At 31.7% G+C, this 12266-nt stretch overlaps 1 protein-coding gene across 1 annotated transcript in view; it reads left to right on the top strand.

Annotated features, from left to right (window-relative positions):
* The window catches only part of mmd (disintegrin and metalloproteinase domain-containing protein mind-meld), a 499030-nt gene that overhangs the window by 440512 nt on the left and 46252 nt on the right, over window positions 1-12266 (top strand). The window contains exons 29-31 of the mRNA XM_075381718.1: window positions 1453-1679; window positions 3855-4065; window positions 5814-5833. Of these exons, the coding sequence (XP_075237833.1) occupies window positions 1453-1679; window positions 3855-4065; window positions 5814-5833 (458 nt within the window). The remainder of the gene's footprint in view (window positions 1-1452; window positions 1680-3854; window positions 4066-5813; window positions 5834-12266) is intronic.

The following is a 12266-nucleotide window of genomic DNA, read 5'->3' as shown; positions in this document are numbered from 1 at the left end:
TATATTATCTGATAAAAACATTGTAAACTGCTTAAATGGATTTTCTGTTGAAATGTCAGATCTTAAGTACTGATCATCATCTTGAAATTCCTGGAAGGAATTTACATTTTAATCAGTAATAAGACCGACCCTGAAACTAAGCAGCAGTCATCGCAGTGGAAGTCACCAAGTTCACCGCAGCCAAAAAAAGCACGCCAAGTTCGCAGCAACGTGAAGTCCTTGATGATTGTTTTTTTCGACATCAAAGGCATTATCCATAACAAATTTGTTCCTCTTGGTCAAACAGTCAATGGCATGTTCTATTGTGAAGTTTTGAATCGAATACGTGAAAGCATTAGGCGCAAACGTTCAGATCTGTAGGGTAACAGCAGCTGGGTTCTCCACCATGACAACGCGCCTGCACACACATCGCTAGCCATTCGGAATTTCTTGGCTTACAAAAAGACGGTAATGATTCCCCACCCACCCTATTCACCTGATCTTGCTCCGTGCGACTTTTTTCTCTTTCTGAAAATAAAATTTCAATTAAAAGGCCGTCCTTTTAACACAATTGAGGAGATTCAGGAAGAAATGCCGAACGTACTTCGAACACTTACACCTGTAGACTTCCAAGGATGTATGGAATCATGGGAAAAATGCTGGGATCACTGTTTCAATGCCCAAGGGGATTACTTTGAAGGAGACAGTGGAAATTATAAATTACGGTAAACTATTTTATTTTTATGATAAAATTTCCTGAACTTTTGGGTAGCACCTTGTATGTATTTTAGTTACAAACATCCAGTTTTCATTGGCTTCAAATCTGTTCTCATAAAATTCTGATTTCTGATTGTGTTTTACACTTGTGGTTGTTACAGCATCTTTCTCAATAGAGTTAAGTGGAAAATCATTCAGTATATGATACTGGTTAGGTTAGGTATTGATAAAATTATAAGGCTATCTGACTTCTCCAAAAAATTGTTAAAATTTAAAATTTTACAATTATTACATTAAAAAATAAAAAAAATTATATACATACTCTTGGTAAAGATCATTAATAACTTTAGCAGATGTACATGAAGTTGTACATGAACAGTACATGAACAGTATAAAATGCTGATAGATTTCTATTACCAAATTAGTAGTATGGATGATTTATACATGTTTAATTGTATATATAATTTCTGTAGAAGTATAAAGAGTAAAGCCGTGCAAAATTTAATCCTGATTGGTTGAAGATTTTCAGGAATTAATAATGAACATACCGAAGAGTGAATATTATTTCTGGAATTTATTATGTAAAAAATTCTTATCAAAGAACTGAATTTAATCCAAAAACTTTTCCTGGATATTTTAATCATCTGCTCTTATCAACTGAGTTCCCATGATGATGAAACTTAACCTATAAAATTAAACTTAATTTAATATTAATACCGAGGAAATGTTAATTTTTATTCTATTTTGTGTTTTTAGGTGAAGAAGCTGAATCTGTATCAATTATTGGAGGTTTGGCATCAAATAACCTATCAAAATTACCAGAAAAAGGAATATTGAAGAAATCGTGCCCATACGGTGATCCATATATGAAAGAAAAGTGGGCTTCCGAAGCCGATTCACAATCGGATAATCTTGAGATACTTTCACAATCTGATAATAATCTCGGATCAGATATGATGAGAGAGGGTGGTGCAATATCCGAGGTAAATTGGTATAATGTAATTTTATTTTAATAAGTTTTACCAAATTAATTAAATTTTTATTATATTTGTAAATGATATATCACATACTGAGAAGTGAAAATGGAAATCTCCGATTGAAAGTTTAATATCTGTTAAATTTCAACAGGTCTTGAAACACTTGATTCTCTTTAATCAACAGTGTTTTTTTGATGTAAATTTTAGATTTTTTGAAAAATTTTAATTGTGCACTTAATCCAACAATTTAGTTTTATTCCTAAACTTCTGGCCAGGAATGACTCTCCAAATTGTTTGCTGATGAATCACCATCCTGAAAAAAATCTGTAAATATATATATAGGTTCCATGCGAACTACTAAAAAAATGGTATCATCTTACCACAGATGAAACCAAAATAAAAATTATACAAATTAAGATAATGCAAATAAAATAGTTTATTTCTTGTGTTAGTCGATGATCAGCATACTTTTATACTTCATTATACAGATTGTAATAAAAATTTCAATTCTAGTTCTATATAAAAAAATATTCAGAGCAAATTGTGTATATTTTTGTTAGTGCATAGGTATGTACAAGGGTTATTTTTTTTCAAGGTCTGATCGGTCAGACTTTCTGTTGGAGAAGGTTCGCTTGAACTTTTTTGGTTTACTGGGAGAATGAGGATGCATCCACTGTTTGGATTGTTCTTTTGTTTCTTCAGTTTCGAAATGGACCCATGTCTCATCCCCTGTGACAGTTTTGTTCAAAAAATCTTCCCCTTCATTGTGGTAGCGCTGGAGAAACGTTAGGGAGGCGTCCATTCTCATTGTTTTGTGATGGTTGGACAGCATCTTGGGAGCCCATCTCGCACATAGTTTGTGGTACTGAAGTCTCTCACTCACAATGGTGTAGAGAGCTGACCTTGAAATTTCAGGAAACGAATCACTCAATAAGAAATTGTTAACTGACGATTTTCTCGAATTGCCTCATCCACTTGCTCAACAAGATCATCGGTTGACACTTGCTTCCTTCCCTGACTGCCTGCATCATGAACATCTGTACGTCCTGTTTTAAAGTTCCTGCACCATTGTCGCACTTTGCTGTCACTCATTGAAGTTTCACCATACACATTACTTATTCATCGATGAATTTCAGCCACATTACACCCCTCAGCCTGAAGAAATCGAATTACCGCACGTACTTCACACTTGGCGGGAGATGCTATTGTTGTAGACATGTTTACGTGCTAGCTGCGTGTTCAGAACTAAACGTAGTGAAGCGGTGTGATTGAAGGCCATACTAGAGACGCTGCGCAACACATGTGCAAAGGTTCATCCGATTTTTGCACGAGTTTTTATTTCGCGTCCGATCGGACCTTGAAAAACTAATAACCCTCGTAGTAACAGTTAGCAAAGTATTCTTCATGAGTTTGCATCCTCAATGGAATAATTCTTTATATATCACATAATAAATATAAAGTATATCACTTTATAAACACATAAAACAACTACAACAAACTTTATGTCTCACTTAATTGTAATACAGACCCGTATTACAAAATACAGGTCTGGTCTACGGTTATGTTCCAGAAACTGCAGTGTTAGTAGGCCTGTGCAGTGGAAGAGCCCATATTCTCACTCCCAGAGAAAGTACGACAGGAAGTGACTCAGATAATGCTGCTCACTTTTTTGACATTTACAGCGTTGTGTACTGTAAATTTGTTCCTTAGTGTCTACTGTCAGCACAAAGTATGTCTGTTACACCAAGTTTTTCTACATAAATAACCAGAACTAGAGGGCTAGAGAAATTATATGCTTTATCATTACACTCCCATCTACACAGTTAGCATGATATACAAGATCAACAAGGTTCATATCATTGTTGAACTTTCTTTTTTTTTGTAAATACTTTTATCGATATCTTATAAATTTCTTCATTAACCATTATGATTTATCAATAAAATAGGCTATCATTATTCTTCCCCATGATAGGTCCTGTTACTTTACTATTTTTTTTATTTTGCAGCAAAAGTTTATTTTTTTGAACATTTACCAAACAAATATCAACATTTAATATCAGAACTCTTAAAGTACAGTACCAAATTTGTTACTTTGAATAATATAAACTATTTATTGATACCAATATATATATTATTTATATTAGTTTATTATATAAGTTCTTTTTTATTTTATTTTTTAAGGTCGAACGTCAGTTAAAGTCTCTCAACGGCTATCACGAGGACTTATTACAAACGTTAAAACGTGCCGCACAACACCGGCCTTCACCACTGCCTGTACCCAGTTCAGCAACCCCTGCCTCAGGTAGTAACGAGGATCTATTAAGGAGGTCTCTCGCTGCCGCTGTCGAAAGTAGTTACAAGCGTGCTGCTAGCCAAGATAAATTATGCGATGGTATTAAATGTTTGAATTTTAATGGAACATTGATTATTTTTTTAGATGTTTAATAGTTTAATTTCGGGTTATGAATCTATTTGTGGTACTTTAATCATTTATAATATTTAAATTGAATTAAAAGTTATAAAAACTTGATTTTTATTTGAATAGAGAGTTTTAATCAGAAAACCATTCTGCCGATTTCCATGGCAGAGTGATAGTATCTCAGGCTTTCATCCAGAGGTCCTAGGTTCAAATCTCGATTAGGCATGGCATTTTTCATGTGCTAAAAAATTTCTGTTTTCATATTCCTAAACAGATGTTTGTAAGCTTTTGTGGTGAATTAATCTATTAGTAAAAAAAAAAATGTTTAATTCTAATTAATTTAATTAAATTTCACAGGAAGAAGAAAACCTCCTGTTTTTCAGGATTTAATGTGAATTCTTATTCATTTTTATAAATTTTATCGTCTATGTTGATTATTTAAATTATCTACATTACAGCAGATTAAAGTAAATTTAACGTTTAAGATGTTCTAGTAATTTCAGACTTACTGTAATTAAAAAAGCATATATTTGGGAAAACTTTATTCATGAAATAATAATAATGTTAAAAAAAATAAACATCTAACTGTATGATTACCAGCATATTAATATTCAGTGTTCTGTAGCTTTTATAGTTAGTTATTTTCATAAAATCTTTTTAATTTTAGAAAAAATTTAATCACATTTTTCAAACTATCTATTGTAGAAGTTTTTTTATGTTTTAGAATACTAAATTAAAAGCTCTATTTAATTAGTAACGCAATAAAATTGTCATTGTGATTTTAGCTTTAAAATACTCGCACTAATATAATTTCAGTACTTATTTAAATACTGCTATATACATGACAATAGCAGTTGCTACTTTCTGATGATTTATTAGTGTTTTTTAACCCAGAACTGGTCAATGCATATTGTAAAAAGTATGTATAAGTATTTATATTACAATTTTGTTTGGTTGAGTAAACCATTCTATAATTTTGTACGTAGATGAATATACTTCTGCTAGTGAACTAACAAGAGTTGTAGGAAAAGTATTACTCATTTGCTTAACAGTACCATGCAAGTGAATTGTATTGGTTAATTTAAGATCATACAGACTCAATTTGTTTATCATACTTTGTTTTTTGTTTTATCACGTAAAGTTTTTTCCTATCACTTTTTAAGTTATTTATAAAACCTGAAAACTCTACTGCATGTGAAATAGGATCTGTTATTTTTTAATTAAAAAAATACTTTATTACGTAAGTTTCATTGCCAAATTAAGGAAACATTATAATAATGTTGCAGATTAACCGCAATAGGATAGTGTTATAAAGAATTTAATGCCAAAATATAAAGTGATCATTTGATCGGCATTTCAGTGTAATTATGTATGAATTGTTGCATCATGTTGATAATTCATCAGGCAGAATCGGCTTCCACATACACACATCCATGAAAATTTTCAGTATATGAGGGACATTCAATAATTAACGAGACAAATTGATGTAGAGAAAAAAACGATTTATTCTATGATAATGATAATTACACTAATTTTCAACATACTCTCCAGCAAGATTTAGACACTTCTCCCACCATTCCGTGAGCTTTCTGATTCCAGCAGCGTAGAAGTCTTCACCTAGCTATTTGAACCATTCTTATACCACTTCAATGTCGTCAAATTTCTTGCTACATAAAAGATCTTTGATTGGGCGAAACAAATGAAAATCGGACAGGGTGAAGGTGTGGGCTATAAGAAAAATGTGGCAACACCTCCCAACTCAACTTCTTGAGTGTTTCTCCCATTTTTTGAGCAATGTGGAGGTACGCATTGTCATGCAAGAGAATCACACCTTTTGAGAGAGTGCGCCGAATTTTCATCTTATCACAGGTCTCACTTTCTGTTAAAGCATGTTAGAATAGTACTCACTGCTCACGGTACGTTGTTCTTCAAAATAGTTACTAAAAATTGGGCCTTGCGAAATCCAGAAGACCAACAACATCACTTTACTGGTGGACGCACAAGTTCTGAATTTTTTTTACGAGGGAATCCGGATGTTTCCACCAATACTTTGTCATCTTTGGATTCGGGCTTAAAATGGTGTATCCACATTTCATAGCTGGTTATTATACGACCAAAAGTCATTTACCTTTCACTTCAAACCGTTCTTTGAGCTCAGTATAAATGTGAATCCGTGATGGATTCAGTACAAATGTGAGTCTTTATGGGTTTGAGTCAGCTGTCTTGGAACATATCTGGAACACATTTTGTGATAATTCAGCATGTCATGAATGATTGAATGCGTGGTTCCAACACTAATATTACGCAGAGTAGAAATGTGGGAAATTTTCACTCGTCTGTCTTCACGAATATGAGTTTGCGCCGCAGGTAGTCGAAACTTCAACTGGTTCCAGAGTAATGGAGATCCATCACACTTCTTCTGCCTGAATTAAACTGTTGTACCCACTTATATAAGTTACTGCAATTTAAACCATTTTTACCATACTGTTTCAACATTCTTGACTAAATTTCCATTGGTTTCACACTTTCTGATAGGAAAAATCTTATCACTGAATGTTGCTCTTCCAGCGTACACGTTTCTAGTGCAGCTGACATTCTGAAAAATACAAAAAAAGTTATGTTTAAATTAATTATTGATCTAACAGCTGATTAAATGTTTTCCACGGTTGCTAACGTTACCCTCAAAAAGTTTCATTGTCATTGAATGAACTGTTTTTTCTCTATATTAATTTGTCTCATTAATTATTGAACGTCCGTTGTATTTCTTGCATCGTAATACATAAAATTTTCATCTTCCATCACAGTTATACAAAGATTTGTGTGAGGTGGGTTCCTTGTACGCTTACCAATAAACATATCAATTGAATGATAGCTATAGGCAAAAAATGATGTTGTACACTGTAAAACACTTTCTGATCATGATAGGCAATTCATAATTCAAACAGAGGTGTACTATATCTTCTAGAATGTTTTTTTTCTTTATAACATCTGGCCATAATACCTTTGATCAAATATGATGATGCTTTGAACATTTAAAATTCAAAGCTTTTAACCATTCTGCGTATTCCTGGTTTTTTTTTGATTTCCACCTTTTCATGAAAAATTGGTGAACCCATTTGGAGGGTTACTGTTCTTAATTGATGAAGAACTAAAATTTAGTAGTTACTATATTACTGAATAGATTTTTCGTGGACAAGTATGATGAAAGAATTTGCAAAAACTTGTGATAAATTAAAAATGCTTTTATTTTAAGTGATTACGTAGGAAATTGATCTAACGTACATACTTTGTCTATATAACATGTTTGGAGCATGATTAGTGTTAGGTAGGTCATTAAAAATGAGTGAAATTATTTTTAAACAATTTTATTATTACATAAAAACACATATCTTAAACTTTTTTCAACATAGTTTTCTCCAGAATTAAGATCTTTTAACTTTGGCACTAGTTCCTGAATATTCTCTTCTTACAGTGTTGTCTACTATGAAGACAGTCAGCACAGTTCTTTTAACTTTATCAATCAGCTTAATGTAAGATGCTCTTGTTGGCAACAGTGATAATGTGACTTAAAAAGATCATATTTTTATTCCATGAGAAAAGTCAAAACAGCACTAAATCGCTTAGGTTTTGTACTTAAGAAAGGATTTTTGTACCCAGTATGAAGATAACTTTAAATATATTCAACTCTTTCTTAATTTCACACATTACAGTTCATGAAATTTTTGAAATATCACCAGAAACTGAAGTTTTCATAATTTTATTTTTGTGTACTCACTATACCAAATCATCACCTGCTCTGTGCCTTATCATGCATGTCTTGTTATTCTTTGTTAAACAGTCTTACCATTCGATCACTCATCGAATTTTCACGTAAAAAATAATCAGTGTTAGATTTCTTACATTCAATCAAGTCTTACATTTAAAATAAGTCCTTCAGACATCTTAAATATTAATAACATTTACTGAGCAAACAATAAACAAAAACTGCTTTTTCTGTAATGAAGTCAATAACTAGCTAATACATGAAGAATCACAGTTTGCATAAGTACAGAGAAAACTAATGTGGTCTAGATGCTGTATTTATAAATGATACTTACGATTCAAATTTACCTCTAAAAAATAAAATAAAAAATGTTGGTCCTGTAATTTTTATTGGGTATTTTCAATTTGTATAACAGGTACTATTTTTCTAACAACTCTTGTATTTAAGAAAAAATTAAGATGGCAACATAGAGATAGATAATTTTCTGCATGTTATTGTTATTAATAAAGTATTTTTTCATAGAAAGTGTATAAGGAAATGCCAATAAATCTGCATTTCCTTTTCATTACTTGAGATGTATATTGATTTGTTTGTTTTATAACAGTAGAATTTTTCTATGCTATGAAAATGACTCAAAATTATTTGCTTAACAAGTTTTATGTATTAAACTGGTTTTGCTATTGAAACCCCTATGTTACAGTTCTTCTATTTTTTTAATATATCTGTAAATTGAAATCTAATCGATAGACATAAATAAATTCCTTAGGAATCTGAGAACAGTAATCCTAATAACTGAAATTGATATTTTAATCAATCGGTCAATCATAGTTAATGATAAGAATTTTTTAAACACTTTCAACTAAACTAATTCTAAAATTTCATTAACCCTTTCAGTGTGAAATGTGTAGTGTAAAAAGTTATCCCCTCATGTTAGCTGAGTTTGTAGCTGTTACGCAATTTAACACATTCGGTTTCTTGCCTTTCTTGTTTCATTAATATATAAATTCAAAAGATTTGAAAACAGAATTTATATTAAAATACTGATCTAAAAACATTTCATAAGAATGTATTCATTTTTGGGTATAGAAGATATTTCAAATTTGTAGCCATGTTCTTGTATTTTTGATTTCTCGTTTAGTTTTCATGTTATTGTTATTTCAGTGCAATGTGTTAAGTTATAATAGCGATTTTTATAATGTGCAATTTTTGGAAGCAACAATTTCGCTGTACAAGAAACTTTATTTCTTTATAAGGGTTTCACAAAGAAATAATCAATTTAATAATTGCAGTACTTATTAGTTCTCCTATTCCTAATAATAAAAAATCTGCCATAATTTAAATTAGTTTTTATTTAACACTGTAAGTAAAATGGAAATTTTACAATGTAAAATTGTGCGTGAAACTGGGGAAAACTTTTACACAATCAACTTTTGAAACAAGCTTACGGTGATGATGCTGTGGGTCGTATGCAATGTTACAAGTGGTTTTCATGATTTAGAAATGGTTGTCTGTCAAATGAAGACGACCAGGAAGGCCTTTGACTTCAACTGATGACACGCACATTCAGAAAATCTGGTGCAATACGTCACCAATTGACTGTCAGAGAACTTACAGAAGTGGTTAGCTTCTTGATTGGATTGTGCCATGACATTTTGACTCAAAAATTAAACATGTATCAAGTTGCAGCTATGTTTGCTCCTCGTTTGATGACCAAAGAGTAGAAAGAACATCAAGTGGACATTTGTCGGCAACTTCTTGATCAAGCCGATGACGATGAAACATTCATGCAAAGGATCATAATGGGAGATGAAACTGGGTTTATGGTTACAACATCAGAACAAAAGTTAAGTCATCACAATGGATAGTCAAAGGATTTCCATGCCTCAAAAAAGCACGTCAATCTCAATCCAATATCAAAGTAATGCTCTCTTTTTTCTTTTTTTTTTTTAATGGAATTGTGCATTTTGAATTCTTGCATCAAGGTGAAACAGTGAACCGTGAGTTCTATCAAGGCATTTTACAACAGTTAAAAAATTTGCAAAAGGAGATTACGGTTCATTCGTCATAACGATGTGCTCTCTCACTCAGCTTTGTCAATTTTGTGCCAAAAATCAGATGACTGTTCTCCCCTCAGCTTCACCAGCAACTCACCAGACCTAGCTCCTTATGATTTTTTTCTTATTTCCAAAATTGAAATCACTGATGAAAAGACACTGTTTTGAGACTATTGATAATATTAAAGTAAATTCATCACGGACCTTAAACGCCAGTTCAAATAAAGTTATCCAGGACTGCTTCGCTAAACCCACCGGGTTGGTCTAGTGGTTAACGCGTCTTCCCAAATCAGCTGATTTGGAAGACGAGAGTTACAGCGTTCAAGTCCTAGTAAAGTCAGATATTTTTACATGGATTTGAATACTTGATCGTGGATACCGGTGTTCTTTGGTGGTTGGGTTTCAATTAACCACACATCTCAGGAATGGTCGAACTGAGAATGTAGACTAACACTTCATTTACACTCATACATATCATCCTCATTCATCCTCTGAAGAATTATCTAAACGGTAGTTACCGGAGGCTAAACAGGAAAAAAGAAAGAAAGGACTGCTTCGCTAAGTGGAAATACTGCTGGAAAAATTGTGTGAATAGGAAAGGAGAGTATCTTGAAGGGGATAAGGACCAATAACTAATCTGTAAGATTAATAATAAAGAATAAAAAAGTAAAGTTTGGTTATTTTCTGAACAGACTTTGTATCTTGGTGGGAATTCATAGGTATGATAAACATTATTTAATTGAATAAGAGATTACTTAATGTAGGTGCTCCCAAGTCAATAAAGCTATATTAGATATTTGAAGAGTTAAGAAAAATCATATAAAGCAATTTTCATGCTTTTCGTTTACTCTTATCTAAATATGTATAGATTTTTAGGATAATGTAACTTATCCTATTTTTTAATATATTCAAACCATTGAAATTTTATCCTATCAATTGTCTTTCCGGCTATTCATCCCTACCTGTTTTCATTATATCATTACTTTTTTGACTTCTCATTTTTTTTCTATCCTTTATTTTTGTTTTACATTAGTAGTTATCTCTTCCTTTTTTACATTTACAGCGTGTATTTTACTTTCAGCCTTTATTTCCTTTGATCCACATTCATTTTTGCTCAATATTATTGTAATTAACCAAGAATAAATTAATAATACAAGGATTTCAGCCATAAGGTTTTTTTTAACATTTTAAATAAAACCAGTCCGGTATATATATCTCATGATGAGTACAAAAATTTCTCTTACCTATTTCAGGATTCAACATCTGAAGTTAAATAGGTAACGAAGTTGAGAAAATTCTTCCACACTTGATCCTTTTAGGATAAATATGTCTTGCAATACTTTGTAAATAAATTAAGGAAATCATCATCGTATAAACCTGTGGTATAAAGATATTTCTAGAATGCTTAATGTCCAATAATAATAAATAGAAATTTCCTGGATTGTTCTTCTCAACTGAGTTTTCCAGATATTCCCACGTATTTGCACCAAATTCTAATTCCCCCATACTAGTTCATAATTAAACTGATATATATGCTTTAAGGATTGTCATGTTATCCTGTGTAAATAAAGAAATATTTTTCTTTATTGTCTTTCTTATTACACAAATTAATATGCTTTAAAGTGGTTTTTTTTGCCGGTATATGTAAAGAATTTTTGGTTCTAGTGTATTTATCAAGAGTTAATCACAAGAAAGCCCTTGGATATGTATAATATCGTTAAATTATCAGGAAAATATTTTTGTAGAAATATATGAGTATTATTTTGTCTAGTGTTATAGCAGAGCTGAAGCTGTAAAGGAAAAGTATTATAATCGGTTAATTTTGGGTATACCCAATTTTCACCAGATCTTGATGTTTTGACACCTAAGGAACCCAAAAAACCAGATTGAAATTCTCCAGTTGTTAATGTTCATTTGTACATTTGTGTGTTCAGTCTCATACCTTATATCTCCAGAACTACTGGACCAACTTTGATCTAACTTGGTCATATACTTCTGTATACGGGGCATTGATGCCATTAAATTTTCATATTTTAAAAAGGTCAAGGGGGTCCAAGGTCCCTTCTTTCAGGAAAAGAGCAAGGTCACCCTCAGTATCTCAAGATTTTGCCTAATTAAGGCTGTATTTTTCTTACACATATTTGTTAACAATTAAAAAAGAATATTTGTAAAAAAAAAGTCTCAAAATCACACCTCAAAAAATGCTCTAATCTAGTGGCTAAGTGGGTATACTGCATCAATAGTACCTTATGTCACCACAAAGAGCACCAGTGTAGCACTGATGTATACAGCTGTATAAAAATATAATATTTAAGTAAAATTATAAATATTTTAAATTAAATTGTTTTTGTTGTAAG

This window comes from Lycorma delicatula, chromosome 13, assembly GCF_047948215.1.
Source record: "Lycorma delicatula isolate Av1 chromosome 13, ASM4794821v1, whole genome shotgun sequence".
NCBI lineage: Eukaryota > Metazoa > Arthropoda > Insecta > Hemiptera > Fulgoridae > Lycorma > Lycorma delicatula.
The sequence above is the reverse complement of the archived record's forward strand: the minus strand, read 5'-3'. Positions and strand labels throughout refer to the sequence as shown.